The sequence below is a fragment of the Parambassis ranga genome, chromosome 20, assembly GCF_900634625.1.
Source record: "Parambassis ranga chromosome 20, fParRan2.1, whole genome shotgun sequence".
NCBI lineage: Eukaryota > Metazoa > Chordata > Actinopteri > Ambassidae > Parambassis > Parambassis ranga.
In genome coordinates, this window is record NC_041040.1 from 10,171,708 (window position 1) to 10,184,936 (window position 13,229).

At 42.5% G+C, this 13,229-nt stretch overlaps 1 protein-coding gene across 1 annotated transcript in view; it reads right to left on the reverse strand.

Moving 5' to 3' along the window:
• Positions 1 to 13,229, reverse strand: part of plxdc2b (plexin domain containing 2b) — a 68,886-nt gene that overhangs the window by 38,408 nt on the left and 17,249 nt on the right. Inside the window, exon 2 of the mRNA XM_028432627.1 lies at positions 884 to 1,107. Coding sequence (XP_028288428.1) covers positions 884 to 1,107 — 224 coding nt within the window. The remainder of the gene's footprint in view (positions 1 to 883; positions 1,108 to 13,229) is intronic.

The following is a 13,229-nucleotide window of genomic DNA, read 5'->3' on the forward strand; positions in this document are numbered from 1 at the left end:
TTTACAGCTGACGATCAAAGCTCCCTCCCTCCTCGCTGAGAGGCTGTGAACCTGAGATGATTAGAAGCCACTGGAAAACTTAACGAGCTGTCTAAACCCGGGGCGGCCGCCATCATTATGACAGAACGACTCGATGTTGTGCACCAAGCCAAGGCACCACAACTAGACACGAGGGTGATGCCTTTCATTTACATAGACACAAACACAGGTTGAGTGCAGCTATTAATCTCCAGCAGGTCCACCAACCCACTCTCACTGTAGGAGGCCGGGTTAATTTCCTGTTCTGGTCTCCTCCGGGTCAAATATAGGAGGATCCAGTCACACACAGAAGGCAGATGAACACCTCAGGGCTGAGCTTAATTTGATATAAAATATTAATCCTCAAAGGCCCCTCCTCATCTTCTTTTTCATTACCAAACATCCATTCTTCTAAGGAGATTTATAATTGCTGCAGGGAAGGGACGAAGAGTATTTTTAGGCACAGACTATATTGATTCCTTCTCTTTCTCCTCACTGGGACATGAAGGTTTACTCTGTGAGGCAAGTCAACACAGCAAAACTGGTAGAAACTAATGATGCAGAATAAACATATTTAAATGATCACCCTTAATTATTTGCCCCAGTTTTTCACACATGTAATTGTTTTCAGTTTCAGTGACATTTCTGACAAAAAAATCAAATCTGCAAGGTACCAGAAAAGCAGCAGTCACGGAGCCAATTTAAAGACACATACGGTGACAGTTGCATGGCCTTTATACTTACAGTATACTTACAGTATACAGTTTATACAGTTTATACTTACAGTATAAGGGCCAGTACATCTCTCTTTCAGCCCAACACAAACAGAAAGAAACAACTTCGAGTGGTTATCTGTGGATACTACCTCAATCTGGGAGCTGTTGTCTGTTTCCTCTGTGGACAGCAGGCCCGGGAAGCCGTCCAGCTCCTCTGGCTCAGGCTCCTTGTCCTGCTCCTGGCTGGCCCTGTTACTGTCCATGTCACGAGGTTTTGGGGGAAGCCATCTCCTCCAGCGGTGACTATACAGCCTCACGTCCACCGCTGCATCCTCGTCTCCTGCCTGCCCCTGCAAATACGAGTAGGAGACCCCTGAGGAAACAGGAAAAGAAAGTGTAAATAACAAAACAACACAAATCTAGCTAGTAGGGGTTCACACCCTATGTTGGTCAAAATGACAGGAGTGTGTTACAAATTGATGGGCTTTACTACTAAAATAATAACATGGCACTATGATATTTTTCCTTTCACTAAGCCAATAGTCAAATCACACAGGCGGGGACTGTTCAAGCCATTAATCTGGTGAAACTTCCTCATAACTCACTGTCTCTGCGGACATTTCTCATTGCTTAGGGGAGCGAACAGTCGCACATTAGGAATGACTCAGCAGCCATCACACAGACCAGTGGGCCACAGTCATGGCCAATCATCCCTATCCCCGAGTCTGAAATGAGACGCTGGTGACAGGTGAGAAACAGTCCTGTGTTAACGTAAACACTGACTTGATTAACCAAAGACTGCTGGATCAGAGATGAAATGTGCCGACTCACTTTAGGGAGCCTCGGCTGTGTTTTTTTTATTTGTCATTTTTAATTGAATTGTAAGCAGTCAATAGTTTCAAATAAACATTCACTTCACATTTGAGGCTACTGAAGCATGAACAGATGGCTGAAAGGAGGGATTTCATTGGCAGAGTTTTAGGGCTCTCTGTATCTAACAGCACCTGTCTGGGTTTTATTTGTGCTCTATATACAGAGTATTGACAGGTGATGATATCCTGCAATGATGTGCAGCAGTTGAGAGGAAGAAGTGGGTGATGGTTGGAGTTGCTGTGAGTATGAGCAATTTTATATAAGGCCAACAGCTTCGCCTGCACCCCAATCATCCTTTTGGTGAGATAAAAATGTCTGACTTCATCCACTTTAATATAAAAATTCACCCTTTGTACACTTTTTATAAATGGAGAAATTATTTTATAGTGAAAAGTATGAACCAGTGACAATGGCTGAAGCTTCTGTGACATCATCAGTATGTGGATTTGAGTTGTGATATGGCACCCGTCCAACACTCAAAGCCATCATGGCAACTGGGATTGACTCGCTTTTGGAGCCAGCCCCTAGAGGCTGCAGTGTGAACTGCAATTTATTAACACTTATGCAGTGGCTTCATTAATCCTCCCCAGAGGTTGTGGATCGGTATGAACCCATTTTTTTCCTACAGTAGTTTGTAAATCATAAACCATCAATCCATGTTCTCCATGTGTTTCCACCACATGACATGTATACAGAAGGAGAAGGTGTGTTTATCTGTTAGTCCTGTGATGGACTGCAGGCTTGCTTCTCTGCCTTCAGGCTAATGTTTAGCATGCCTGGATTAGCTCCTGCCCCCCATGACCCTAATAGGATTAAGCGGTTAGAGACAAATAGTAATAAACTTCATTTTCATAGTACTCATCCAGATGCAGAGTTTACAAAGTGCTTGCATGCTGTTGCAGCTTTGCCAGTTGTTTTGGCTTCAGGACAGAGCAAACTGCTGATTCTTCTGCTGTTACTCTATTTCACTTTATGAGACAGAGGTCACCAGGTTTAACTAGCAGAGGGTGCTTCGCACTCTCTTCCCTTCTGTATCTTTTCTCTCACGCCTCACATTCAGTTCTTTTTGTGGCCCCTCTCTCTTCCTCCTCTCTGTGGGCCCCCGACCAGTGGTCCTCCTGAGGGGAGGAGAGAGGCGGTGAGAGCAAGTGGAGAGGCTTAAGATGCTAATTTGTCCAAAGAGGAGGCTAACAGATTCACTTTATAATGAGTGTTGGCAAAGCAAACAGCAACAAGCCCAATCTGCTCATAGAGATGGTGCTGAAAGCAGAGTATGAAACAAGGCAGCAGTGACTACACTGAAAATGATGCTTGAATCCAACTTCAGTCACTAAATTTGAAAAATATGAGCCAGAAATCTGTGTAGTTATGAGCTATAATTTCATAAATATATAAAAAAATCTAAAATTTAATGACTTACTTTCCAAACTTTCCATGCTTTTAACTTTTAGTGGCTCTGCTACTGAAATGGTGCCTAAAAAGTTTCATACAGAAGCAGGGTTTATATTTTATGCAGAACACTTGAGGTCAGTGCCAAAGCTCAGCTGTTTCTGTTTTTTGTGTTCTCTAATAAAACAAACATCTAAGGATTAATCCATATCTTGGACTGCACTGAATTGTTTTATTGTTATATTGAACTTTATTGTTGTGTTTGATTGTGTTTTTCTTTTTAATATACCACATGCCATACTCATGATATTTGGATGTTCTTTATTAAATCAATATGCAAGATTAATATAATAAAAAAACAAAGTAAGTAATGAAGTATGGTGGACTTTTAGCCATGCTAACATTGTTAAGTCCTACAAAAACAGAAACACTCACTACAAAACAATAAAAACACACAGTGAGCTATGCTAGTCCTAGCTCTTAGCTACAACTCTTAACTAATTGGCATCAAAACACCAAGTGTCAGACAAACTGCATCCAAAACAGAACAGGAAACATTATGTTTAAATTTAAACATAATTTCTCAGCCTCATGGGCGTACCTTGCTGTAATCATGCCTCTAATCCTTCTCGACACTCGCTCCATCCCCTAGTGGTCATTAGCCTCATGTGTACAAAGTGGCTCAGGCGTCTTCCTGTCAACAGCGGTTAAACTCTTATCCAAGCGGCACTTACACATACCATTCAACTAACACATAAACATCTATTTACCTTCTTTAAGAGGTCTCTGTCAGCGCCTTAATATACAGTGGAATGCTGGCAAACAGCGGCTACCTTAAAATACGCCATGACCACAACATAGAGGCCTTGAATAAAAGGCTGCTCTTTTCCCAGACTGTTTCTCTGAGAACGGCCATGATGAGTCACTCTGTATAGCAGCACATGCACCTGCATTTCTCTTGTGAACAGCACCTCTGTGATGGCAGGATATCTTATTATCCAGGGGAAAGTCAGAGTCTTTTGTTAAGCGTTGGGGAGGGCACTAAGGGCAGACCCCTGAGGGACACCTAAAATAACCCCCCAGCGGGACGAGGCTTTTCCTCAGAGCGAGACCGTTCCTCTGCTTTTGTTTGAAAGGAAATCTGTCCCCTCTGTGTTTCTTTCAGGGCCTCTGAAAGCCCCCGCATACCTTCACCCTGACTGTGTCGAGCAGCGTTGTTGGCGGGACTCACGCCTGTCAACACCTCTGATTCGCAAACACTAGAGGGACTGTAATTTGCTTCCACCTAAAACCTTTCAAGGATGTTGAAGCAGTCTTAAAACCGCAGAATGAAGGTGCTGTCTGCACCCGTTCTTTCATTCTGCTTCTGCTTGTTTAACCCCCTCTTCTCTCTTGGTTCCCACCTGACTCAGAGCGGCTGACAGACAGAGACCGACACACATGACTGCAAAGTTGACGATGTGGAACGCTTCACTGCTGTGTGCATGGTAGTGGTGTAAATAATTTCAACAGGAAATGATAAAAAAAAAACATGTCTTAGGATTTGTATGTCTGGGTGTCAGGGTGCTTAAATTAGTGCCCACTGCAAGCTGCTTTATCAGTGCCAGCAGACCCTGCCAGCCACTCTGGAGGACCTTCTACTCTGGGCACATCAAGTCTCCAGGGTCAACACGGATTACGTTGATGTAACTATTGCAGAAGCCTCTGACTTTCTGGAGCACGTTAGCTTCAAAATAACTGAAAAAAAATAACTTTCATCTGCAGCTCTGCTAATTTGTGTGATGAAAGGAGCTGTTGTCAGAACAGCTCACAACCAAGAGACAATGTGATGAACAGCATCGCTCCACATCATGAGACAACATCGCAATTTTTCCTCTATCCAGAATGTCTTGTTCTCTTCATAAGGAATGATTCACAGTGATCAGTGTCAGGAGGAGCACTAAATCTCACTAACTCTTACCACACACACACACAAGCAGCAGTGCCAGCAGCAAACAAAGGTATTATTAAAATACTGTATTAGTCCATGCAGCCTCCACCCCAAAACAGCTTTCCACTGAACTGACCCTCCAAATGTTTCCAAGAATTTTCATCAGATCACATGCTCATTGTTAATCTCCTGAAAAAAACTCACCATGTATGAGTGGCACTCAAAGGTTAGAATGAAAGAGCTGTTGCATGCAGTTCAGTGTGCTCAAAAAAAATTCTCAGTTTGTGCTGATAAACAGGCCAAAAACAGACATACAACAGTGAGAAGCAGCATGTGTGTGTCAGACACTCTTTTTGGTTATGGTGCATGTCAAAGGTGTTGTTTGGGGCATGAGTGAAACTAAAGTTTGCAGACATGAAGCACTTAAAGAAGAAAACCGTCCAGTGGGAAAACACACACCACCCTCCTGGGTAAAAACCTGGAGCTACCAACCCTCCATCTGCCTCACATATAAAGGTTATCCACCCCACAGCCAGATGTGTCCTCCTGGTCATGAAGTAAGGAACAATCAACTGAATTCATGTATGAGGATGTGTTGGACATTGTTGTTCCTCACAAGCTAATGATTTCCACTTCACAGGTTAAAGGACAACCACACACTGTTAAAAACAAGAGAAGAAGAGTGTTATCAGTTATGGCTGACACTAAAATAAATAGGTCGAGACAGATAAGCTGAGACGTTCGAGTTGACAGATGAGTTAATAAAGTGGGTTTTCTACAAGATAAAACATGAGTTCTTCCAGAGCTACTTAAACAGCCCTGTCCATCTGTGATACAACATTATGTGTTACATACAGCAACATAACTTAAACATTACCTGAACTGTTCACTGACCTTTCACCTAAAAACATACTGCTGCCTCCAGACTCCACAAATGTCTGAGATTATTATGTGTTTTTTTGGTGCTTTCTGACCTGTCATGTCTTGCATTTTACACATCCTCCCTTAAAAAGTGCAGCCTGTCATTAGGCTAACACATAAAAGTCAAAAAGCTGACTGCAGGAGAAAGTTAAAGACAGGTAGACACAAAGACGGCACCTGCGAGAGACAGATCAGGCTCCACGCAGGGCTCGTAAAGCCGTGATGAGCGTGCATCTAAATGCATCTAAATCTGAGATAATCAGCACACGACGAGTCAAGACATGACGGTGCAGTCGTGCAAAGAGGAGGAAAAGGGCTAAATAAAAAAGCTTCAGACATGAATGTCGGAGCAGGTTTTCCTACAATATGTATGAGTTTCCCTCTGGAGAGTGAGCGGCCAGCCTGTCATCAACGCTTTATTTCACCACAGATTTGTTTAGCCAACAATTAGTCACATCTTTCCAAGTTAGAAACACACACACTCCCCTGAATGCGTGTGTTTCACAAAAAAAAAGTAAATCAAAGTGTCTCCTGGCAACACCATCACACAGACACATGGTGGTGAGCAAGCAGCCTCAGTGTGGGCCAAATGGGTATGGGGGCTATAAATAAAAGCCAATTTTGAACTCTGAAAGTGTTAATTACAATCTGCAGAGAGGGAAGGTGGAGGGAATTCATCAGGTGCCTAATATTGTGTTCAGACTGCCCTGGGAAACATGGTGTCCACGATGAGGACAAGTGTCGGGACTGCATATTAAAAGGAAGGAAGGAGGCTACAGGCTGCCTCTGAGGCAGAACTAGGAGGCAGGTCCAGTGATTTTTAATCAAGGATTTAACCTTTAGGAATACATTTTTTATATGTTCTTTGTGAAGTTTCACTAATTTCTTTTCTGAGCATCTGCTCAAAACATCTAAATACACTGGACACATATTTCAGGCAGGCTAAACCACAAAGCGCCCAGAAACATACCCGAGCACACAGTATCAAACCCCAAAACACAGGGTTTCAAGTGCTGGAGTCAACCATGGTGGAGTCAGCTGTCACCGCCGTGGCTTTCTTCATGTAATTGGCGGTTGTCTTGGCTCTGGTGTTGGTCAGTGCAAGCAGTGTGTAGAAAAATGCTGGCACGGGGGCCTTCCTGAGTGACACGGACAAGTAGGAACTCAGTATTCCAGTCAGGCACTGTGTCTGTCTCATATTTCAGAAGATTGAGTGATAGACTTCAGAATGTTGAAGCGCTGCTGTTGGATTTTATTCCACTTTTCATTTTGGTGAGTACAGCTCAGGAGCCCCGAGGCTTTGAATCACTCCACCATGAGAAAGCCCAGTCCTGGCAGGCAACGTATCACTGGACACTGGACCTCCAGCAGCAGATTATTCCTCCTCCCTCTATTACCTGTTATAATATTACTGTATTCCTGCAGGTCACTCACTATAACCCCTGCTGAGAGGAAAACTTGCATTGCTCACTGTGCCTAAATCTCTCTTTGAGAACTTGAAATCAAGCCTTTAACTGTTCCTATTGTCCTCATAGTGCCCGCTTTACAGACCTTAAAATTGGAAATGGTCACTTCTGTACCTGTGAATAGAAAAGCGATCTGCCGGACAAAAACCTGTTCTTCCATTCTGACACGCCACATCACAAACAATGGCCTCACCTTCATCATGTGGGTTCACACACTCTTCAACTGGACAGAAACACATTGAACATCTGAGACCTACTTAACATCATATTCACTGTTTTTTGTCCACTTAGCCTCAAAAAGCTTCTTCAAGGGGCTGATCTCTGCATCGCTTTAGTCTGGGGGGCTGAGGTCATGAACTCGCTGACCTTTGTTTCTAGTATATTTATGGCTAACTGCACCTCAGCATGGAGAAATATTTCTAAATCATCCTGACAATGTGCAGATATGTTGACCTGTCACAGCAGTTTAAAACTTTTTTCAACTTTTGACCAAAACCCTACTATTAAAAAAAGCAAGCTGCTCCACAACAACACAATCAGACGGCTCTGCCTGACACAATACCTGGAACCACAGACTCAGCCAAATCATTCAGTCATCATTAGCATATAAATCCTGGCTAAAAATGTGTTTTGGGGGGGTCACACTTTGGCCACTAAAATATGATCAGTTAATACTTGATTCCACAGTAAAAATCTCTGCACAAAAGAAATTTCTAAAAAATATATCATTCTCCAGACATCGAAAGGGACAGACAGACAAGGTGAAAACAACAATCAGTTTGTTTCTACAGTTTCAAAGGGTCATTGTTCAAAGGTGGAGTAAGTCTCAACAGAAACTTGGCACTTCAGATTCAGAGGAATGCATTGCAGAGGCAAACCTCCCCCAGTACTACAGACCAATCCTGGTTCTTTGAAACATATTGAGTCTTTTCAGCTCCACTGTTCCCACCTATGGACATTGTTGCACTATATCTAAAACAATAAGTGAGAGGACAGCAACACGAGGAGCACTGGTAGAATCAGACTGTTTGTTGTCACTTTCAGAAGTCATTGAATTTTTACAATGAAAGATACAAACATACTTTGATTAAAGTGAACAGTGATGCTGCACAGCTTTGGTAATGTTTTAAATCTTTAAATTAAAACCATATAATTGTCCTTGGCTCCCTCACAGTCCTCTTCAGACAGCTGGACTATTTTTTTAACTGTGGGAAATGGCAGGTCCATGAGGCTACGAGTTGGACCTGTCTGCATGTGTTTACACAGCACTCAGCTCCGAGGACATTGAAGTGGGGAGAGGTTTGGCAGCATAGAGGGGAGAGAGAGGCTCAGTGATGCTGATGGATTAGAAAGAAGGATGAGGACAGACCCAAGGGCCCCGTCTGGGCTCGCCCGGAGCCCTCAGCCCACCGAGAAAGTGTAAAAAAAAAAAACATGGTTAATACACTCACACCAGCACTCAATCAATCTTAAACTGCAGACATCCCCATCACACTGCAGACACACACACATACATCCACACACACTTAGAATGAACCGTTTCCACACTGCATGGACTCAATCTTCAGATAAAGGCGGCGCTGCCTACACCCAGGCGTGACATCACTCACACTGTTTACCTCTGAGTCGCCTCTCACATCGATTGCTTTCAGAGTGACACAAATGTAGATGTAGTCAATTAGCCTGAAGCACCTACACAGATCAATATGGTTAAAATGACCGTAACTTAGCCCTGTAGAGGTGCGAGTCACATCTGATGGTTGCAGTTCTACACATCGATGTTAGAGGTGGGGGTTACATTTACTTCAATCAATTTTCACAAAATAAAGGTATTCAGACTACTTTTAGTGGATCAATAGTGATGAAAACAGCCTCCATAGCAACGGTACGTAGCAACAGTGTGACTGACTGATGAATTAGAACAGAATTTGTAGAACAGCTCTTCAGATTAACCCTTTAATAACTGCACATCTGCAACATATTTCTCTGCTATTTTCTTGGCTACAATAAAGTCAAGTCCTGGTCGAACTAGAAGATGTTACAAAAATTAATTATATAACTCAACATTGCATAATTCCTGCTGTAACACTTGTTGACTTACATATACTCATCTTCATTGTAGTTTGAAAAAAAATGAAGGCATCATTAAAATAAGTTGTTTTCCATGGTGGTTTCTGCTTAACAAGTAAGCAGGCACATATTCTTGCCAGCCTTATATTGATACCAGATTTTTTTTAAATCATTAATTTTAATTTACTTTGTGTAAGTGCTTATATGACTCCTCCCAGGTCTATTCAATGATGCATGTACTCTCCCAATGCAGCGTCCAATCCATCAGGATGATAAATTCAACCAACAGCACGTACTGTGGTTGTCAATTTTGGTCAATTTTTTTCAGCCCTCATATCCACTGCTGAAGCTCTTTTTAATCAGGCTAATTTGCTCAAGCCATAAATACTAAAACATGTGAATAACAGAAACCCCCGTAAATAAAAACATGCACTACACATGTTTTTTTTTCTCAGAAATCTGGATAATTTCCCAGTGACCAGATGTAAACATATAACCATGCTCTCCAAAAATATGTGGGGAAAAGAACATATAATAAAAACGTACCAATTCCCCCATCCTCCCACCTACTACAGCCTGCAGGCACCAACAAACAGGCAACAATAAAAGCCTGAAAAGCATCTCACAAGCATCCCACAAAAACAAATACCCATATACCCATACATATAAAAATATATATATACATGTATTCAGACTCTCTTCTCCTGCTCTACACATGCTGAGAGAGCGACAAAGAGAAACAGACTGTTCCCCGGGCCTATCGCTGTTGAAGCCATCCCCATGCAATTCATATATACGTGTGGACAAACTGTGAGCCACATCCAAGTCACACAGAGTCTGTAATTGCCTCAACCTCTTGCCGCTCACAGGAAATCAATATTAAATATTGTTTACAACACAACCTCCTTGCCTTGCAGAAAGTTTGGTTTGCAGAAAATAGGAGCAGCAACAACAGTGACGGATTTCTTCCAATAACCCCGTCATCCACGGGGTGCGAGCATGAAGACACTCACCACTGCTTTCACTCGGTGAATATTTGCATTGCTTTCAACTTTAGCAACTGTGTAAAGTTCTAATTATGCAGATTTGGTAGAGAAAATGTTTAATCGGAGCTCCGCTTCATTTCTCCTCTGACAGGACGAGTTAAACGCTCAACGCTTGTCAAAACATGTAAGCCTAATTAAATTCATTGTTCTTCTCACTCATTATTAATATTCTAATTCCATAGGTTGTTTTGGTTGACTGCTCTTTCAGCAGACATTCAGTTATTAAACAAAAACATTTGAATATCAGCCTTGTCAGGATGTCACTCCACACACAAACACACACACAAAGTATCAAGTAAACATTGTATTGCTGCTATAACTGTAAGCTGCTGATCAAGACCCATCCAAATACTTTCACGTTAAGCAGCAAGCAGCTGAGAAAGTGCTAGAAACTGGAGCTCTCTGCTTGGCCGCGTAAGGCCTTCGACTATAGACGTGAATGTTAAAACCACCATTTTTTTCAGTAGAAATAAAGATATGAACACACACAAAATGTTTAGCGCGTGGCTTTGAGTGAGAGACAGTGTCCACTTGTCTGCCTCATTTCAAAGAAAAGGATTATGTGCAATAATCTATAGCCAGATATGCAGCATGGCAGCAGTTGCCACTGAGGACCCAGAGGTCTGTCATGTTTTATGGTGAAATTTAGATTGGTGGAGAGGCTGGCTTGAAATGGAGCAAAAAACTGAAACATGCTTCTCCATAGCTCCAGGTAGCACCAACACTGACCCTTTGCAGAACTGTGAAGCTGGACTCAGGAACTGACAGGATGAAGGGTGCACACTCCTCCTGTGGGTGATCTTCCTCTGTTTTTGTTTACAGTCTGTGCTAAACGGATGCTTTCACCTCCTGTCTGACCCCACAGTCTGAAGGAAGAAGTTCAGTCAGGTGAACGTGTGAATGAAACGTCTGCCGTCGTCTCCATTTTTTTTGTTATACAGGAGGTGTTCTGAATAGCTGGCAGGTCAGCACTGCCAACAGACAACAGAAAAACACACATACAGAGCTCTCATTTATTTTACTTCCACTGTGATTGTAAAAGACTGAAAGAATAATTTGTCTGCACACTTGAACAGTCTAATAAATACTTCAGTTTTTAATATCTCTGGGTAATGTCTGTGAGAGTGAGAGATGGTTTCCTCAGGAATTATACTCCTGACTGGGTTTTAAATTGCTTTCTTGGAGATAAGACACTTAACTATGTCATTCAATTCAACACTTTTTCAGGAACATTGGCAAAGACGGAAATAAGGATGAAGAGGAGGGCAGTTTTAGTGCTGGAGGTGGTTCAATGGCGAGGTCACCAGCAGAGATAAAATAAAAAAAGGGAAGGAGACAGCGGGTCGTTTAAATTCAGCACTCCCACCAACTGTGGACAGCTGTGTGTGCATCTGCAGGCCGTTAAAATGTATGAGCGTTTGGGTCAGTGCATCTGGAACACACTTAAAAAAACAGAACTGGAGGTGTAAGCAAGTGGTTCTCTGACACGACATCGGAAGTTATGTTTAAGCCACCGTCACACTATAAAAAATGTTGCAGTGAAATTTTGCTAGCAGGTGGACTGAGACCACCCTCACGTCAACATCAAGTAACTTTAATTTACTATCTAACAAGTGACAACGATGCAAAGCTATCTCACCCCGCTGGCTCTAAATTAAGATTTAATGTACAGACACAGGTGTGGTTATATTATTAACTAGGTGGGGACTCCACTGGCATTAAATACTTTTTTCACTCCCTAATAAAACTTTTTCATTTAAAAAAAATGTACAATCAATGAACAAAACAATGAACTAATGCATGCAGGAAATAAACAGAATAACAGAATATGAGTCTCTGTCTCAGGTGAGCGGAGGCTATGCTCCTGGTTGCCTCTGCTTTCTCTGCTCTTGTTGATCAGCTCAGCAGCCTGTTGACGTTGTTCTGTTTGCTGCATGTACAGATACATGTTTGTTAATAAAGCCACTCAGTGTTAATGGAGGGTGAAATTAGCCATGTTTCTGCTGTGTTCGCCATCCATCCCTTAAATATCAACCTATTCTCAGCATATTTCTGACCCCTGTAGAGGACACAGCAGTAATTGTTCACTTCAGGACCAATGGTGCTGAGCTGAGCATGGCTGCAGTGAGTCTTTAATAGAAACAGACAGTTCCGTGCCCTCCGACAAACAGCCTGAGAGAGTCTGGGTTTGAATGCAAATCAGAGACAATTGTTCTGAAACATCTTTTGACTTTCTCCCTGGTTTGTTGCTTTGCTTGTTTGTGGTCAGTGTGGATGAGGATTAGTTTGCTTCTTTGGAGGTGGTGATGAAGAGAGGAGGAGGTGGCGGAGTAGGAGTGGCTGTGGCTTTTCAGCTGAAAGATAGATGCACCTTGGCAGACTCAACCCACACTTACAAACCGTCAGGATTTTCCCAAGAGAAGACTCGGCTGGCTCAGAGTCAGCAAGAGAGTCTCCGAGTTAGTCAGTGGGAGATTCTTATGTGAGCTAATAGGCTAATGAGAGGCATCAGTGGGAGAGAGAAGATTTTCCAGTTCTACTGCTCACAATAAATATGTAAACCTTTCTCTGGAGTTTTACTTTGTTAGTCTCCAGTTTTTTAACCTCACAATAAAATAAAGTGCAGAGAGTTGATAATCTTTGACATTTTATATGGGAAACATAGCCCAGAACCGACTCTGGTTTTAAAAATCTTCCTGTTTTGGGACTTTTAAGTGTGACAAGTATGCCTCAACCCCCCACTCTCCACCCTCCACCTTCCATGCCATGCTTCTGGGCATGCTGCCATAAGCACTGGGCC